General features: G+C 42.7%; 2 protein-coding genes across 3 annotated transcripts in view; one reads left to right on the top strand and one right to left on the bottom strand.

Annotated features, from left to right (window-relative positions):
• Positions 1–242: 242 nt before the first annotated feature.
• Positions 243–6,939, top strand: Ftsj3 (FtsJ RNA 2'-O-methyltransferase 3). The gene is made up of 21 exons (XM_028780371.1): positions 243–316; positions 400–490; positions 640–745; positions 1,234–1,280; positions 1,385–1,464; positions 2,189–2,288; positions 2,374–2,568; positions 2,645–2,760; positions 2,863–2,967; positions 3,048–3,148; positions 3,308–3,388; positions 3,477–3,632; positions 3,723–3,858; positions 4,798–4,982; positions 5,113–5,227; positions 5,298–5,551; positions 5,648–5,733; positions 5,816–5,915; positions 6,006–6,189; positions 6,269–6,363; positions 6,449–6,939. Exons 2-21 carry the CDS (start codon positions 424–426, stop codon positions 6,639–6,641), a joined length of 2,502 nt encoding a protein of 833 aa, XP_028636204.1. The 5' UTR covers positions 243–316; positions 400–423; the 3' UTR covers positions 6,642–6,939.
• The window catches only part of Ddx42 (DEAD-box helicase 42), a 32,141-nt gene continuing 20,565 nt past the window's right edge, over positions 6,937–18,512 (bottom strand). For both annotated transcript variants that reach the window (XM_028780369.1, XM_028780370.1), the window contains 8 exons: positions 17,913–18,012; positions 17,334–17,381; positions 16,583–16,680; positions 14,203–14,479; positions 13,022–13,248; positions 10,597–10,707; positions 9,129–9,230; positions 6,937–8,595 (listed from right to left, as the gene is read on the bottom strand). In XM_028780369.1, the coding sequence (XP_028636202.1) occupies positions 7,921–8,595; positions 9,129–9,230; positions 10,597–10,707; positions 13,022–13,248; positions 14,203–14,479; positions 16,583–16,680; positions 17,334–17,381; positions 17,913–18,012 (1,638 nt within the window). In that variant the 3' untranslated portion in view covers positions 6,937–7,920. The remainder of the gene's footprint in view (positions 8,596–9,128; positions 9,231–10,596; positions 10,708–13,021; positions 13,249–14,202; positions 14,480–16,582; positions 16,681–17,333; positions 17,382–17,912; positions 18,013–18,512) is intronic.

Genomic DNA, 18,512 nt, shown 5'->3' with positions numbered 1-18,512 from the left:
GGTGTGTGGCGAAACAATAACAGTGGCTCTAATAGTAGAGGCTCTACTGAACATCAGTAGTTTTGTGAAGAGATATAGAACTTCTGGATGATGCTTCCTAGAGTCTAGGATAATAGTTATTGTACTCTACTTCCTAGCCTCTACTTTTAACTTTAAGACCCGCTGACAGAAAATTTTTGGCCACACTCAAAATGGCGGAAATCATGACGCCAGGAACGCGGGAAACGCGAGCGGAAGCGGAAGTACGATTGCTGCCTGCATGTGCTGCTTTCTAAGTGTTGAAAATCTGCGGAGTTAAGGGCTGTCTAACGCTCCGGTAAGTGATTGCTTCGCCACCTGAGGAACCGAAGCAAAATCCGGTGCTCGGAAAGATGTTCTCAACTTTTTCTTTTTCCCCAGTGAGTGACACTACCCCATCCCGCCATGGGCAAGAAAGGCAAAGTAGGCAAGAGCCGTCGGGACAAGTTCTATCATTTGGCAAAGGAGACCGGTGAGTGGATTCGCAGTGCGGGATAACATATCAGCCTTTCCGCCTTTTCTAATACTGAGTTTCTTTTTCTTCGAGGGGGTAAAGGGGTTGTGCGGCTGTGCGGCTAGAAAAGACGGTATTGTTTTATCCATTCACTCCTTACGATCCAGGTTATCGTTCGCGCTCTGCCTTCAAACTGATCCAGCTCAATCGCCGCTTTCAGTTCCTGCAGAAAGCCCGGGCCTTGCTGGACCTGTGTGCTGCGCCTGGAGGATGGTAACGTTTGGCAGGGGCTGCTCTTGATGCTACCTTCCTGGCACTGGTCGGCTTTGAGTTACTTTTGGGGGAGGATGGGAATCCGATTACACAATTCAGATTAAATGTAACGTAGCATGTGTCTCTCTTAAAATTCGGAAGGCAGCGTTATTCTCTCCTCCCCCGGGGGGGGCCCCGCTTTGTGGGACTGAACCTAAGGACTCACTCATGCTAGGCAGCCGCTCCACCACCACTAAGTTATATCCCCAATTGCTTTATTTTAATTGAGACAGGGGCTCTGAAAAACTGCCAAGGATGCCTCGAACCTTTGATTTTAGTCTCTGACTCCTTGGTAGCTGGCAATGCAGCCCTGTGTTGCTATGCCCAGCAGGTTGCTTCTTGAATGTATGCATAGACATTTGGCCACTACACTTAACTGGTGCCTCTTAGAGGGATGAGAAGTTATATTGCCAAGCGATGAAAGGTATTTAAATCTGTCTCCTTCACAGGCTGCAGGTGGCTGCCAAGTTTATGCCTGTATCCAGTCTTATTGTAGGTGAGTGACTCTCTTGGGTATTTGAGGGGAAGGGGTGGGTGAGATACTAATTTTGTTCTGCATGTCCCTCCACCCTGTTAATACACTGACTTAACATCTTTCAGGAGTGGACTTGGTTCCAATCAAGCCTCTCCCCAATGTGGTGACTCTCCAGGAAGATATCACAACAGAACGCTGTAGGCAGGTAATAAGATCTCTCCTTTCTCCTTTATGTGATGGCATCATTGCCTCTTAAGAGTGAAACACTTCTGCAGGGCGGTGGTGGCGCACGCCTTTAATCCCAGCACTTGGGGGCAGAGGCAGGCGGATTTCTGAGTTCGAGAGTTCGAGACTATCCTGGTCTACAGAGTGAGTTCCAGGACAGCCAGGGCTACACAGAGAAACCCTGTCTCAAAAAACAAAACAGCCCCCCCCCCCAAAAAAAAGAGTGAAACACTTCCCCATTTACCATGGTTTCAGGCACATGGTCAAAAAGACTGACAATCCTGGTGTACATTTCTGTCTTTACTTAGAATCAAGTGTTTTTGTTTTTCCTTGAATCTTGCTGTGTACTTCAGGATAGCTTCTAACTATGTAGCCCACAGTGATGTGGAGCTGAGCACATAGCCTAGTTTGGCCTTGATCTTGCAGTCTCTCTGCCTCTGCCTCTAGAGTACTGGGATTATAGGCACGTGCCACCATGCCTGGCTTGGATAGTACTGTGAATTGGTAAAAGGATAAAAGATTTATCTTCAGTAAAGTTCTTTCCAGTGAACTAATTCTAAGCTTGGTGAAGATATTTGTTGTTGTATCCCTAGTACCTAGCATAAGATGTTGCCAGTGGTGGGCACTCAGTAAATGACTGAATCAGAATTCTGTTCTACGCAATTATTGTGTTTCCATTGCTATGAACTCTTTACTTTCATTAGGCCCTGCGGAAGGAGCTGAAGACCTGGAAAGTTGATGTTGTGCTCAATGATGGGGCTCCCAATGTGGGGGCTAGTTGGGTCCATGATGCTTACTCACAAGGTACAGGGAATCTGGGCTTGGAGGTGAGGGCGGAGGTGGCATACCCTAAGGCTTCAGAGGTTCACTGACTGTTTCTGTCCTACAGCTCACTTAACTCTGATGGCCCTGCGTTTGGCTTGTGATTTTTTGGCCCGTGGTGGTTGTTTCATCACAAAAGTCTTCCGTTCCCGAGACTATCAGCCTCTGCTGTGGATCTTCCAGCAGCTGTTCCACCGTGTCCAGGCCACGAAGCCCCAGGCCTCTCGACATGAATCTGCAGAAATCTTTGTAGTCTGTCAAGGTAAGACATCACTCCTTCCTCTTGACACAAGCTTCTAGTTATGAAAGCATACTTTTAATCTATCTTCTCATTTTAGGATTCCTGGCTCCGGACAAGGTTGATGCTAAATTCTTTGATCCCAAGTTTGCCTTTAAGGAAGTTGAAGTTCAGGCTAAAACTGTTACTGAGTTGGTGACAAAGAAGAAACCAAAGGTGTTTTTATTGTTACTGTTGTGAGAAATGGGTCCTGAAACTGGGAGAACTTGGTATCTAAGAAGCGACTGTCTAGTAACCATCTTTATTTCCCTTCCTAAGGCTGAAGGCTATGCCGAAGGTGACCTCACTCTTTATCACAGAACCTCAGTCACAGACTTCTTGCGAGCTGCCAATCCTGTTGACTTCCTCTCCAAGGCCAGCGAAGTGAGTTTCCAGAGTGGGAGTCTCCAGGAGGTCCAGAAGCATGGCCAGAGCAACATCCCATTCCTTTCCCTCACAAACAGATCTCAATAGATGATGAAGAGTTGGCACAGCACCCAGCTACAACTGAAGATATTAGAGCATGCTGTCAGGACATCAAAGTGCTGGGGCGCAAGGAACTTAGGTACGCAGGTGTAAGGGCAACACAATGTTGGACTCTGGGGACCAGGATTCTGTTAAGTTTATGGCTGAAGCCTGAAATCTGGAGTGTGGACTTTAAGGAAGAGACAGGGACAAAGATGGAGATAGTTAAGATTAGTTAGTAATACCGTTTCTTGGGCAGGTCTCTACTGAATTGGAGAACAAAGCTTCGGCGATATGTGGCCAAGAAGCTGAAAGAACAAGCAAAGGCACTGGACATCAGGTAAGGAGGAGGTAACCAGGGTTAAGGATGGTTGGGTGTTGGACCAAGTGTCTGGGAAAATAAGCAAATCTTTGGACTGGTTTGTCAGCCTCAGCTCAGAAGAAGAAGAAGAAGGTAATGAAGAAGAATCAGTAGCTGAGACAAAGCAGGCTTCAGAGGAGGAAGCAGAGGAGAAAGAGGAAGAAGAGCAGCTTAATCGGACTCTGGCAGAGATGAAAGCCCAAGAAGTGGCAGAACTAAAGAGGTGAGGGGTCTGAGGACAAATATGTGGAGAGGGTAAAGGGCACCCAAGTTTTGGAGACAAGCAGGTTAAATCTCTCAACTATCTGTTCAGGAAGAAGAAGAAATTGCTTCGTGAGCAGAGGAAGCAGCGAGAGCGTGTAGAGCTGAAGATGGATCTGCCTGGGGTTTCCATTGCAGACGAGGGGGAGACAGGCATGTTCTCCCTGCGTACCATCCGTGGTCAGCAGGTAAGGGAGGGATGGGATGGGCGATCAGTTTGAGGGCTTGGAGGTGGGGGAAAGCATTGGTTTAAATGTATTGAGTGATCATGGGGTTTGGTTGTTGTGTTCACCTATAAAGTAGTAAGAATACTAGAGGAGAAAAGGAGTGACCTGTGACTCACTCCAGAATGCTAAAAAGAAACACGTCTAATATGATTAAATGAGGAAGATCTATTAAGGTAGAGTATTAAGACCCAAGAGTTCACATTACAGTAGATGGAGTTGTAGTGCCTAGGTTACCAAGGGGGCACAATTGACTTTCCTTCACTGTGTCTAATCAGCACCTTGATTTGGGCTGCTGAAGAACATGCCTTTCATAGTAAAAGCAATCTCACAGCAAAATGAGCTTTTGTGGTGAAATAGCCTGGTCATCTTTATGACACAGGAGAGGCAATAGAGCAGGAACAGTTTAGTGCCAACTCCCCTTGAATTATGTTTTCCTCATTTGTTAAATAAGAATACACTATATCCACTGAAAGTTTTATGGAGAGTTTAAAAAAAAAAAGGTTGAGTATTAGCCCCAGAATATTGTGATAAATACTCAAATAGCAGCTCTGTCCACCATGAGACTAGGTTGTGAGGTTCTAAGAGTAGTTGAAATCAACTGATACAGTTTGATGCATGCTGTCTAGTGCTCCTTTACTCCGGATCAAGAGAAACAGATGGGAATTTTGAGGGTTTTTTTTTTTTTTTTTTTTTTTTGTAAACTAGTCAGTATGTAGATCAGCGCCCTGGACATTTTAGACAGGCTGGTTACTTCCTAGGTCACAGATGCTGTGTGGGAACTACTATTTGCCAGTGTTCTTTCTTAACTGATGTTGCTGAGGATGCTCTAAGTTAATGGGCTTGGGAAGATGCACTATGTTGCAAAAGTACTCGAATCTATCTATTGCTGTTGAACTTCAGTTGTTAGCGGAAGTGACACAAGGAGACATGACCGCTGCAGACACCTTTCTGTCTGATCTGCCAAGGGATGACATCTATGTGTCGGATGCTGAGGAGGAGGAGGATGATACTTCTCTGGAAAGCGATCTGGATCCAGAAGAGCTGGCAGGAGTCAGGACACACTCTGATCTGAAGGAGCAGAAGAGGTAAGGGCTCTGTGTGTGTGAGGAAGTGCTGCCATCTGAGACACAATTACTGTGGTCGTGGACAGACAAAGGAAGGCCTCAGGTTGGTTGGGTCTCTTGAATTTGACCTCACTTTCCTTTGGGTCTACAGCTTTGCTCAAGTAGATGACAATAAAGAAGAAGAAGAAGAACAGAATCCACTGCTGGTACCACTAGAAGAAAAGGCAGTGCTGCAGGAAGAGCAAGCTAGCTTGTGGTTCTCCAAGGTAGAGCTAGGGAGACTGATGGGATGTAGCATTCCCTAGTAGAAGGGATGCTGAGGTTTTTCTATCACAGGACGGCTTCAGTGGGATAGAGGATGATGCTGACGAAGCCCTGGAGATCAGTCAGGCACAGCTGCTGTATAAGAGTCGGCGGAAGGAGCAGCAGCCAACAGATCCACCTCCACCACCTACTAACTTGAAGACTGAGAAGTCTCCCCAGTGCCAGAATGAGGCCCCTAAGGAGACACAGGCTGTCACTGACCCTGGAGGGGAGGACAGAGACAGCAGCTCAGATAGTGACAGCAGCAGCAGTGAGGATGAGGTTAGGTGAGTGGATACGGCTGATGGGTTAGTGATGGTGCAGTTACAGGAGGAGTATCACCTCGCAGGAGGTGGAATAAGCACCATCTGTCTCTTCCACAGTTGGAAAGAATCCCGTGGTAAGAAGCGTAGCCGTGGTTCTAAGGCAGAAGAGGATGGGTTTGAGGTAGTACCTATTGAGGACCCAGGTAAGAAGCACACAGTGGAGAGAAATCAGTGTAGGTTTCAGCAATATGAATCAGGCTTTGACTTTTGTCTTTACCTCTCTAGTGAAATATCGAATTCTGGACCCTGAAGGCCTTGCTCTAGGTGCTGTTATTGCCTCTTCCAAAAAGGCAAAGAGAGACCTTATAGATAACTCATTCAACCGGTAAGGGGCCAGAACACTGTCAGGTGCAGTAGACTAAGGCCAAGGAAAGTAACAACAGGTAATTACTGGTCTGGTATCCTCTCTACTCAGATATGCTTTTAATGAAGAAGAGGAAGAACTTCCAGAATGGTTTGTGCAGGAAGAGAAGCAGCATCGGATACGCCAGCTGCCTGTTGACAAGGAGGAGGTGGAACATTACCGAAAGCGCTGGCGGGAAATCAATGCACGGCCCATCAAGAAAGTAGCCGAGGCCAAGGCCAGAAAGAAACGGAGGGTACGTGGCCGAGGTGGCCTGAGGTTAGGAGTTGTGGAGAAAGGTCGGGAGGAAAGAACTAACTGATGCTTCCTCCCAGATGCTGAAGAAGCTGGAGCAGACTAAAAAGAAGGCAGAGGCTGTGGTGAACACAGTGGATATCTCAGAACGAGAAAAGGTGGCACAGCTGCGAAGGTGATTTTGCAAGAATAGTCACAAGAACACCGGGTTCAATAGTTCTAGAGAGCAGACTTTTTAACCTGTTTCTTTCTTTTTATAGTCTCTACAAGAAGGCTGGGCTTGGCAAGGAGAAACGCCAGGTCACCTATGTTGTAGCCAAAAAAGGTGTAGGCCGTAAGGTCCGGCGGCCTGCTGGAGTCAGAGGTCATTTCAAGGTAGTGGACTCTCGGATGAAGAAGGACCAGAGAGCACAACAACGAAAGGAACAGAAGAAAAAACACAAGCGAAAGTGAGCAGACTTTTTTTTGTCTGGAGAGACTGAAGACTAGGAAGGAAAGTGTGGTATGCAGTTCTCTATGGTGGTTTGGTACCAGTTAGTGCCCGTGACTGGGAGAGCTGCTGGGCACCTACAGTTCCCCTCTGAGGAATGATGAAAACCATGAAAGCACCAAGGAAATATTTCTTCATCATGATGGGAGTCAGTGTTGCTGGCACTGTTGTATGTAGCCTTTTATATTAAACATGTGGTTCCTTCTGAGTCCTCTCCCACCCCTTTCCAGTATTTGAATAAAAAGATAATAGAAGAGGTAACTTTTCTGATAGTTTAATAAGCAAGCACTTCCCCACATTTCACATCATGGGCTGTACTGTTCCAAGCCATAATTTAATATGTAGCAACTAACTGTATGGTAGAAATGACAGCCCTCGGGTCCCAGTAGTAAGACATTTACTATCGAGCAAGCAGAGAGGGAATGCACATCTTAAAGAAACCTTCACAAAAATCACAAAATTCAAAGTTTGTATATTTCTTTTCCTTTTATAAACAAGATAGAACAAAATCAGAATCATTTCAGCAAAAGACTTTTTCTACTATTAGGGCAAGTTTAAAAAAAAAAAAACGAAATAGACACTTTGAAAGCTACTGTTGGGGTTGGTTTTAAATGATAAATTTAGCAGTACTCAAGGCCTGGATAATCCTGGAATCATTCCTTCAGTCCTAATGGCTTAGGATTTCAAAGCCTGTCTGGAAGGCTGTCTTTCCTACATGTCTCAGGGCTGGAAACAAAGTCTGGGGAACCTGAGCTATCTTCAGGTATCTTCCCTGCAAACATCTGAACGCACCAAACTGCTTCCACGCATCCCTAACAGGTCAAAAAGTTGGGTTTGCAGAAGCCAACTCCAAAAAAATGGGACTGCCTGGCCACAGCTAAGAAAAAAAATCCAATTTATAGATGTTTATAAGGTGACATTTCAGTAAAAATATAAGATATTATAAACCTAGAGTGAGTTTTTTGTGCCCTAAAAGGCCCTTTTCCCCTAAACATCTACTTACCCTCCTAAAACTCACCCAGAGCAAACAAACTTCTCAGCTCTTTCCAGGGCCAACTCAGGTTCCCAAGAAAACATCCAAATGAACACCAGATGAAGGTATATCTCCACGCTCCAGTTCTCCACCAAGGGCAGGGGGTCTGTATATCTTGGACCCCAACCCAGCCCTGAGACACCTCATTACCAGAATCTTTCTAAAAATAAAATTACAGACAACTGACCACGCTGATGTTCACATATCCTCTAACTATCCCATCGGCTTTTCTTGCGTTTGGGGGGCTCTGGTACGGCAAAGCCATCAGGTGTCTTATCTGTCTTGTTGTCTACTTTGTCCATCCTGCTGCTGTCCACCTTGGGGTCCATCTTGTTTTCACGATTAAAGCCTTCTTTTCTGCTTTCTCCATTCCTGCCATCATTTGTACCCCGGCTCTCTCCATGTCTGCCGGCACTTCCTCCGTGCCTGGTCTCTCCATGTCGGTGGCCATCAGTATGACGGCTACCGCTTTCTGGGTAACGGTATCCATCTCCATGGCGGCCACCATCTCCATGCCGATTGCCACCATCTCCATGGCTATGACGGCCACCACCTCGGTTCTCAGTATATCTCTCTCTCTTCCCATTGCCACCCCCAATCCCTTCACGGCTGTTACTCCCTGAAGCTGTGTTGTTGACTCCTTGGGCTCCAATAGAAGGGTAGGTCACTGGGGCACTACTGATATTCCCAGAATTGTTGAAGCCTGGGATGTTCTTGGTAGAACTGGTGATGGGGTTGTCAGGACTATTATGGCCCTGCTGTGCTGAATTAGTTGGAACAGAATTTAAGCTTCCTGCACTAGTCCATCCACTTGCCCCAGCAGAAGAGGTTCCGGCCTTCTGATTACTTAAACTGGCTGCAACAAAGTGACTCTTGTACTGGGACTGAAAGAAAAAGACATCAGGAATAAGTATATAACAAACTTCAGTATACAGATAACATCACAAATAATTGCTAATGATAAAGCATACAGAAACTCCACTTGCATATCCGGGCAGGATACTGTTAAAGCCTGTCTATGAAATTCAAGTACACAGACAGACGGTTCTACATCTAGCATGAAGCTTGCAGACTCAGCTACCTTTTCAGGAAGGTTTCCTCACCCTTCAGGAGTTACTGTTGAAAGGTGGTTTTTTTTTTTTAAAAGATGACACTTATAATTAAAATAAAAGTGTCATAGTGTTTTTGCCTGTGTATATGATATGCATGCATGTATGGCACATCCATGCCTGGTACCTGTGCAGGCCACAAGAGGGTGTCATTCCCTGGAACTGAATCAAAGATGGCTGTAAACTGCTATGTGAGTGCTAAGAAAACAAGCCTGGATACTTTGCGAGAATACAAGTTCTCTTAAGCACTGAACCATCTCCCTAGCCCCCTTCTTGAAAGCTTTTAAAATGAAATACTTATTTCAGACCTGAAAAGCTGCTTTCATTGCTGTCAGTCTATCTCCCATGGCTCCTGTGGAGGGCTTGTAGGCTTCATAATTGCTCATTACATTATTGTTATTTCCTCGGTCCTAAAAAAGCAAGCATACTTATTAGAAAAGCAATTGCAGCAGACAGTTCTATCACTCTGAAACCCTGGGTCCAGGGCCGCAGCAGGCACAGGGTACTTTTTTTTATAAGTCACTTCCTTTGTGAGAAAAGGGACAGTAATAAATAGGTATTTAAAAACGCTTAAGTTCCTCAACCTAGTACATTTATTTCTGGGAACTAACTCCAATGATCAGAATGTAATCGTTGCATGACTGTGTAGTATATGATTGTATACTATGTCAATGATATGAGTGCATATTGTATCAACATTTTATTAAGTAAAAATGTATTTTAGTAAGTAAAGATGAAAAGGCCAGTGATATAGTACAATGTAGCTTCACAGGATCTGAAGAGACACCATTTAAAGAGATGAATCTCTAAATCAACATTTGCCAGTGTGTAACTTTTAACTTTCACTAACTGTACTCACTTACATTGGCTAAAAACTCAAATATTTGGAATGGCCCCAGCTCATTTAAAGTCCTTAATAATTATCATGAATCGCTAATATTTTCACAATCAACATCACTGTGATATGGGGAATACTAGTTATCCAATGATGCCAACTTAACACTAATGCTCCATCCAAATATACTGACAGCTTTGTTCCTGGCTTTAAGAATCTCTGTGACAACAAACAGGCAAGCTAGTGAGTAAGTGCTTTATGTAATTTGTGAGATCATTTATATCTTCTCAAATCCTGACCAAAATTTTCAGTGTAGAGACTATTTCTGAATATAATTCTAGCATTTAATGTTTCCTAAGCAACGGATTCAAGGTCAGTATAGAAAGGCTTTTAAAAACAGATTACTGCAAGCCAAGTAGTTGTGGCACACGCCTTTAATCCCAGCACCTAGGAGGTGGAGGCAAAGGAAGAGGTGTAGACAGATCTCTGAGGCCATCCTGGTCTACAGAGCAAGTTTCAGGATGACCAAGGCCTGTCTCTAAAACCAAACCAACCAACCAACCAACCAACCAACCAACCAGGCCAAAACAATAACAAAAAAAAACACACCATGCCAAAACAATCATTTGGTGCAAAATTATGTATAAACAACTAGGTGGGTCCCATGTCAGTAAGACATTGCAATTTGAGATTCATTAAAGCTAGACTAATTTTCTGAACAGGCCTAGTCAGCCAAGCGCATGCACGCGCGAATGCACAGACACACACACTCCATAGCAGCTTCACTGTAAGAAACAGCAGCATACTGACTCACATCAGAACATTAAATACACGTCCCTGAATGACAGGGTTGGGGACTCCTGAGGCTTTCAGGTACATTAAATCACCATAATCTAAGACATAGGACCTATGCCCAGAGTACTGCTGCCGTATGAACTCACCGAATTCTCAGAGCCTAGCCCAGGCCGCTCTCTGTAGCCCAAGCCTCCTCCACCAATGTTCAGCTTTTTGCCCTTCCCTCCTTTGAATCGAGACTTCCGAAACCAGGCATTCTGCAAAGAAACAGTTCAAGGTTAAACCCAAGAAGAAAAGCAGACAGGGTCACAAAACTAGGTAGGAGGGAAGAGCCTCTTGGTTCATCTTTAGCTGATGTTTTTCTGATGAGAGGGACCATTTACAGTAAAGTTCCTGCCTTGGCCTTTTGAGGCCAGATGACTGAATTTCTGTACTTTCTGTTACCACTTCCTAAGGAAGTGTTTGCCACCATGTACAGTTTACTTGGCAAAAGGGATTGAATGTAGGGTTTCAGGCACATCAGGCAAGCACTGTAACAACAAGCCACACCCTCAACTCCAATATGCCTTCTTTTTTGTAACTTGACACATCAAATTTATCAGTATGTTTAAGTGCTTATCTAAGGTGTCCCTTATTATTTCTTCTTCCAGAGCCTCCGGGAAGTACAGTGATTAATAAACATAAAATATAAAATAACTATTTTACACTGGCCATGTCTAACTTTAGAGAGGAAAATGATTTATATTTCTTTTTTAAAAACATGATTTATTTATATTAGTGAATATGTATCTGTGTGAGTTTATATTCACCAAGTACATGGAGGTGCATTTGCAGAGGCCAAAGGACATTGAAATCTCCTGGGATGGGAGCTACGGGTGGTTTTGAGCCACCTAATATGGATGCTGGAAACTGAACCAGGGTCTTCCACAAGAGCAGCAAGTATTTTTAACCACTGAGCCATCTCTTTAGCCCTGCATTTTATTTTATAGCCTAGGGGGTTCTCAACCTTCTTAATTCTTGAACCTTTAATATAGTTCATTATGTTAGGGTGATTCCCAACCACAAAATCATTTTTGTCCTTACTTTGCAACTGTAATTTTGCCATTGTAATTAATCATAATATAAATATATGTGTTTTCTGATGGTCTTAGGTTACGCCTGTGAAAAGGTCATTTGACCCCTAAAGGGATTGTGACACACAGGTTGACAACTACTAACTCAATCCTCCTACTGGACACAAACTTACACAGTTAGGAGCAAAGCTTTATAAAGAACAGACATATTGAGCAATGAAGGAAAAAGGGCTAGGTGAAATAAGGCTTATTAAGAACTGACTTGAGGCAGGCATAGTGGTACACACCTTTAATCCTAGCACTTGGAAAGCAGAGACAGGTCTGTCAGTTTAAAGCCAGTCTGATCTACAGTGAGTTCTAGGACAACCAGGGCCACATAGTGAAGCCCTGCCTCAAAACAACAAACAAACATGAAGAATGCAAACGTCACAGAGTTAAAGCTTCATCTGAGATTTACAAACTACTTAATACTTGAGAAGTATGGCAGGCATGGAAAAGGTACTGAGCACAGAAAACCCAAGACACAAAAAAGTAGTCAGCGATGCTACATATGGCTAAAACAGCCAAATAGACTGGCCTGAGTCAAACAAATACTTCCTACTACCAGAACTTGTCTTGAGGAACAGGAAATAAAATGTGTGTCTAGTACACACAGGCCCTGAGTTTAATCTCTAGCCTTGCAATAAAAAACAAATTGCCCTGAATCCACTTGTTATTTGAGAACTACACAGAATAAGTGACTCAAGGTATAATCTGGCATCGGATCTATCTTACTTAGTTTTGGAATAGAGCATATCTAGAAGTGAGCGATCAGTACGGTCAGATGTGAAATGTCAATATGTTAAGAAATTCTTAAACTCCACTATCATAGAGAGGCAAGGGGTGTAGTTCAATAGTAGAGCACCTGCCTACCATGTACAAAAACCCCTGGACTTAATCCCTAGTAGCAAAAACAAAAAATAAAAACAAATAAATCATCACACATTTGTTTCCTTAATTAACAAATATTTTAAGCTCTCAAAAAGAGGCGGCTTGGGGAAAAGGAATGGGCAAGAATAGTGAGCCTCTTCTGAGACTAAATTTACTCCTAACGGTGTGCTATGGGGTAAGCAAGTAGAAACTAAAGAAAGGAGCTTTTCAACAGAAAGTATAGAAAGACAGACACATGACTGTAACATCCCATAGTACCAGTCTACACAGTAACCAGCCCTGTCTGGCCATTTTCTTTTCAAGATCCTATGTTACCTCCCTCCCTTGCCTGCTGAGTGAACTTTCTTTTTTTTTTTTTTTTGGTTTTTCGAGACAGGGTTTCTCTGTATAGCCCGGGCTGTCCTGGAACTCACTCTGTAGACCAGGCTGGCCTCGAACTCAGAAATCCGCCTGCCTCTGCCTCCCGAGTGCTGGGATTAAAGGCGTGCGCCACCACCGCCCGGCTGAGTGAACTTTCTTAATCAGACATATTATTTCTATTAACTTTAAGTGCCTAACCCTTCCTTACCTGCATTGCGAGGTCTAAGAGTTCCTTAGAAACATGTTGGTTGGCTCCTTCCAGGTTCCGTACAAGGTCACCAGCAAAATTGCTGTCCTTTGGGGTCAGTAAGGTATAGGCTACACCCTTCTCACCAGCTCTTCCTGTTCGGCCAATCCTATGAGTATGGGTATCAATGTCTCGTGCTACGTCATAGTTAATGACTGTCTTAATTGAAGGAATATCCAGACCACGGGCTGAAATAGAAAGTATTGAGTTTCTTTTACTTTTTATCTACAGTTAAGAAAAATAAAAAAATAAAAGTAACCAGCAATGCTAGATTTATACGAATGTGCATTTCCCATATTCAGGGAAGCTCGTGGATATGAAGCCAAAAATAAAAAGTAGTTCACTCTACTGGGAGTAACATGAGTATAAAACAACCACAGTGGATAACTTTACTGTAATCACACCTGCAATACTTTAAAGGGGTAGGCAGAAGGATTGCAGTTCAAGGTCGCTTGGGCTATACATAAGAACTCATCTCAAAAATAAAAGTCCCAGTGCTCAGGAGGCAGGGGCAGGTGGATTTCCGAGATTGAGGCCAGCCTGGTCTACAAAGTGAGTTCCAGGACAGCCAGGGCTATACAGAGAAACCCTGTCTTGAAAAGACTAAAAAGAAACAAACAAAACAAACAAACTCCTAAACAAACAAACAAACAAAAAACTAAAGCAAACAACACCTCCTAAAAGTCATACAAGTTAGCCCTCTAAGGGTTGTAATTCAGTTAATATCATGTTTGCATGGAAACCTAAGTTCAGTACCCAGAACCTGTGTGTGTATGCATGCATATATCACCACTTAAGTCTAGAGAATAGAAAACAACTTGTGGGGGTCAGTTTTTTTTCCTTCCACTATATTTGAGTCCTGAATACCAAGCTCAGGCTGTCAGGGCTGGTTGGTAAGTACCCAGTGAACCATCTTGCAGGTCCAAAATACTAGTTTTTAAGAGTAGGGGCTAAACTTAGCAGAGTAAAGCCAAAGCTTATATTACTAATTTAAGATACACACTGCAGAAAACATAGGGCATAACTGTTCTCCCCAAAGCATCCTCTGGCTGCAAGGGTACTTTGATGACCGAGATCATTACAGGGTAGGGCAACACTCATAAAATTAATGGCTCGGATTATGATGAAATTCGTACTCTTACCTGCAACGTCAGTGGCCACCAGGACGGGGATGTCCTTTTTCTTAAAATCTGAAATGACCTTGTTTCTTTCACTCTGATCCATGTCCCCGTGGAGCAGACCAAGATTATGACCCTCCTGCTTAAGGTTATTGGCTAGTTCTTCAGCATTGGCTTTCTTAGTAACAAACAAGAGGACACTCCCTGAAGAAGTAAACTCTACCAGACGCCGAGTAAGCCAGTTCCATTTACTAGGTCCAGAATGGAGTATCTCCACAATCTGTGTCACATCTTCATTTGCCTGAGAGGAAATAAAATAACCAATTATGACTGGTGCCACAGGAGACTTCAAAGACTAGGTAATGTATTTTGTACCTACATGGGAATAACCCTAGACAATCCATGTTATCTTTGGGATTTCCTTTAGTATGTCAAATACAACTTAAAACTTACTATTCCTTTTAAGTATCTTGCTCACCAACTCCCCATGGTGTGTTTATTTCTAATTAGTATGCTAAAATAATCTGTAATGGTTGTTATATACCTACTCTTCTTATTCCCTGGGGAGTATTTTTCAGGGTCCTGCCCACTTACTGTCAAGCACAACTTATATATAAATACATCAAAAATAAGGACCTGGCATATAAAGGTGCTTACCACTCAGAAACTTTAATAATCATGAGAAGTTATGGATATGGCTAACTAATAAATACATATTTCAAAAAAGGTCTGTTTCCAACACAAAGAAAGGTAACTATTTGAGGTGTCAGATATGCTAATTACATATTACATACATGTGCTGAAATGTCACTATGTATCCCATAAATATTTATAGTTATGTGTCAAAAAACTCTATTGTTCTAGTTGGGTTTTTGTCAAATTGATATAAGCTAGAGTTATCTCAGAAGAGGAACCTCAATTGACAAAATGCCTGTAGGCAATTTGTGGGGTATTTTCTTGGTTGTTAATTGAGAGGGGAGAGCTCAGCCCACTGGGCGGTGGTACCACCTTTGGGTAAGTGGTCCTGGGTTATATAAGAAAGTCAGCTGAGCAAGCCATGGGAAGCATGCCAAGAAGTAGTGTTCCTCCAATGGCCTTGGCTTCAGTTCCTGCCTCCAGTTTCCTGTCCTGACTTCTCTTCACTCAATTGTATGCTAAAATAAACCCTTTCCTTCCCAAGTTGCTTTTGGTCATGGTATTTATCACAGCAACAAAACCCAAGACATTTACATTAAAAAAAAAAAAGTTTGTGGCTATATGTATATATGCATGCTTCCATGTGCTACGGCATATGCACAAAATCCAGAGAGTAATTTACAGAAATTAGTTTTCACCTTTGACCACGTGGATTCTGAGGACTGAATCCAGGCTTAGAGGCAAGTACACCATAACTGGCTGAGCCATCTACTGGCCCCCAAGGAATTCTCTAAACAACCTTATTAACTGAATTTCAAATTCCAATTCAGAGAAATCACCATGTAAGGGCATATGCAAGTAAGCACAAAATCAAAGTTATTTTTTACCAGACCCTCAAATGATTCCATGCCACCCTGTGTAGTCTGCTTTAACAGTCAGTTAAATGTCGGCTCTATTCTAATTTACTGAGTCTTCCAGGAAGATTGCTTCTTCTGCTTTTTGAGACAGGGCTTCTCAATGTAATAGCCCTGGCTGTCCTGGAGCTAGCTCACTATGCAGATCAGGATGGCCACCTGCCTCTGCCGTCTGAGCTGGGATTCAAGAAGTGTGCCACCAATACCCAGCTCTTTTAAAACTTTAAAAACTCGTGGAAAAAGCCAGGCGAGGTGACACATGCCTTTAGTCTCAGCATTCAGAAGGCAGAAACAAGGACATCTCTGAATTCAAGGCCAGCCTGGTCTACATAGTGAGTTCCAGGACAGCCAGAGCTACATAGTGAGACCTGGTCTCAAAAAAAAAAAAGCATTTAAGGCACAGACATAATTCCCATCTACCCATCACTCAGCTTCCATATACCAACTCTGTGCCACTCGTTTGCACTACTCCCTTAACTTGTATATCTTAAAACAAATCCGGGGGCTGGAGAGATGGCTCGGCAGTTAAGAACACTAGCTGCTCTTCTAAAAGGTAGGGGTTCAATTCCCAGCATCCACACGGCAGCCCACAACTATCTGTAACTCTAGTTCCAGGGGGATCCCATACTGAGCCAGGTATGGTGGCATATGCCTTTAACTTTAAATCCAGCTCTTGGAAGGCAGGGTGCTAATCTACAGAGCTAGTTCTGGGACATTGAGGGCTACAGAGAAATCTAATCTCAAAACAAAAACAAAGAAAACAACAACAACAAAACAATCATTACTTAAGAATCAAACTCCACGTCCTTATGAAAAATAAATCCCAGGACCCACCCTGCCTCATGCAGGATTACCTCTCCAATGTCTCCCTGCACCACTCGAATAGGGTCAATCAAGATGTCTCTAGCCAACTTTTCAATCTTTTTCCGAAAAGTTGCACTGAATAAGAGAGCTAAAAGATAAAGCAAATCCTGTTAAAAATCATCTCTTACTTTACTCTTTAAGCTTCTGTAATATAACTGACTCACTAAATAAAAATGATTTTTTTAAACTTCATTTTCAATCAAGAAATGAGTTGCCATAATGGTTCAGGAAAAAAAACCTTGATTTCGAGTCAGCAGATTTATACTGCAGGAAATTATTTAAATTCAGTGTTAGCACCAATAAGAAGTGAGCAGTGTGCTGGGCCTGGTGGCATGAACCCATAATCCCAGCTATTTGGAAAAGGAATCATGACCTACTGCAAGTTTATGGCTGCCTAGGGTATAGTGAGTTCAAGGACAGCCTAGTTAGCTTAGCAAGACTCTACCTAAAAACAAAGTGAGAAAGGGGCTGGATAGACATATACAGGTCAGAGAGGTAGAGTGTCTATCTAACACACATCAAGTCATGGGTCTGATACTACAGGCAACATAAACTGCAGGCACACCTCACCCCCCGATGTCTAAGGCCTTCCTAGCACAAACGCACGTCACTGCCTCCTCTCTGCAGTCTTCATTAGTGCATACATAGCAATTTTTGCTTCCATAACTGTGAGTACTTATAAAAATCAGGGTTCACTCTGAATATAAACATAGTTTTAGTATAGAGGTGCTTCATACATACTTTGTCTGTCAGGACGAACATGACTTGCTATGGACCGAACCTGATACTCTGAAAGAAACAGAACAGTAATCAACACACTACTGTAATGTAGTTAAGACAGGTGTGAAAAGTCACTTTAGTAAAATCCACACTAGAACTTTCAAAGATTAAAAAGTCTTGAAACTTCTAGATGTCATTATGAAATTTCAAAAAATCCCTCAACATAGCTGAACTGGGTAGATAGTGGTTATTTAGAAATTTGCATTGCTCAGTTAAGAAAAGGACCTTGGATGATTTAATAATATTCACCTATCCATGAATATGGACTTTAACCAACTTTAACCTTCAAAGGCCTGCAAGTAAATGTCAAGAACAATGAAAACATTCCTTCTGTACTAAGCCACGTGCAAATTTTCTCAAAGTCAAGACTGGTGCGCTTCTCAGAAAACTACAAATGGTTTATGGCTTGGTCCATCCCTTCATTTGAAACCCTGAAGAGTTTTTAACTTCTTTTATGATAAAAAGTACTGGTTAACTCTACAAAGATATGGAAAACTAACTTGAGAACAGGGACAGAAGAAACTAATACTCAAGGCATACCAAATCCCATGTCAAACATTCGATCAGCTTCATCAAACACAAGGTAAGAGACTCTTTGAAGATTAGTAGCTTTTTTCTTCACATGATCAATCAGTCGACCCTGTGAGAGTCACAAAATGAATAGTAAGTATAATCAAAGGCATTCAAAGACATTCTTTAGTTATACTCCTGGAAAAGGTCAATTCTTTGGTCTTGAACCAAACTGATCTGACAGTCTTTCTATACCAAACCCAGAAAATAGAAAAAGCACTTTTGAGACAGGGTGCTGTTCACAGGTGGCCTGAAGCTCACAGAGGTCTGACTGCCTATACCTCTAAGTCCTACCACTATACTTAGTGAAAATAGAATTCTGAAAACTCAAGTTCTTCCTTTACATTAATTACAGTTTAAAGTCTATGGGCAGGTGGGCCAGAACCATTCTTGTAATATACTCTGAAAAGATTTGAAAACTTATGGATGAGTTTTACGTCTATCCTACATCCTCTGGGCAAGTCTATCCATTATCTGAGTTATCTCTATGGTTGATCCTGTTCTTGTTAACCATAGATCCAGCTTTTTTTTTTTTTTTTTTTTTTTTTTTTTTTTTTTTTGAGGGGGGTT

The sequence above is a fragment of the Grammomys surdaster genome, unplaced genomic scaffold, assembly GCF_004785775.1.
Source record: "Grammomys surdaster isolate TR1022 unplaced genomic scaffold, NIH_TR_1.0 371, whole genome shotgun sequence".
NCBI classification, from domain to species: Eukaryota; Metazoa; Chordata; class Mammalia; order Rodentia; family Muridae; genus Grammomys; species Grammomys surdaster.
This window is presented reverse-complemented; position numbering and strand designations above follow the sequence as displayed.

What these genes read in the sequence shown, in the direction of transcription:
- Ftsj3 (XM_028780371.1), top strand. Translation starts at nt 424, where the DNA reads ATGGGCAAGAAAGGCAAAGTAGGCAAGAGCCGTCGGGACAAGTTCTAT. An exon ending in TCATTTGGCAAAGGAGACCG is followed by an intron (nt 491 to 639) that starts GTGAGTGGATTC and finishes CTTACGATCCAG; the next exon opens with GTTATCGTTCGCGCTCTGCC. An exon ending in AAGGTGGCACAGCTGCGAAG is followed by an intron (nt 6,364 to 6,448) that starts GTGATTTTGCAA and finishes TTCTTTTTATAG; the next exon opens with TCTCTACAAGAAGGCTGGGC.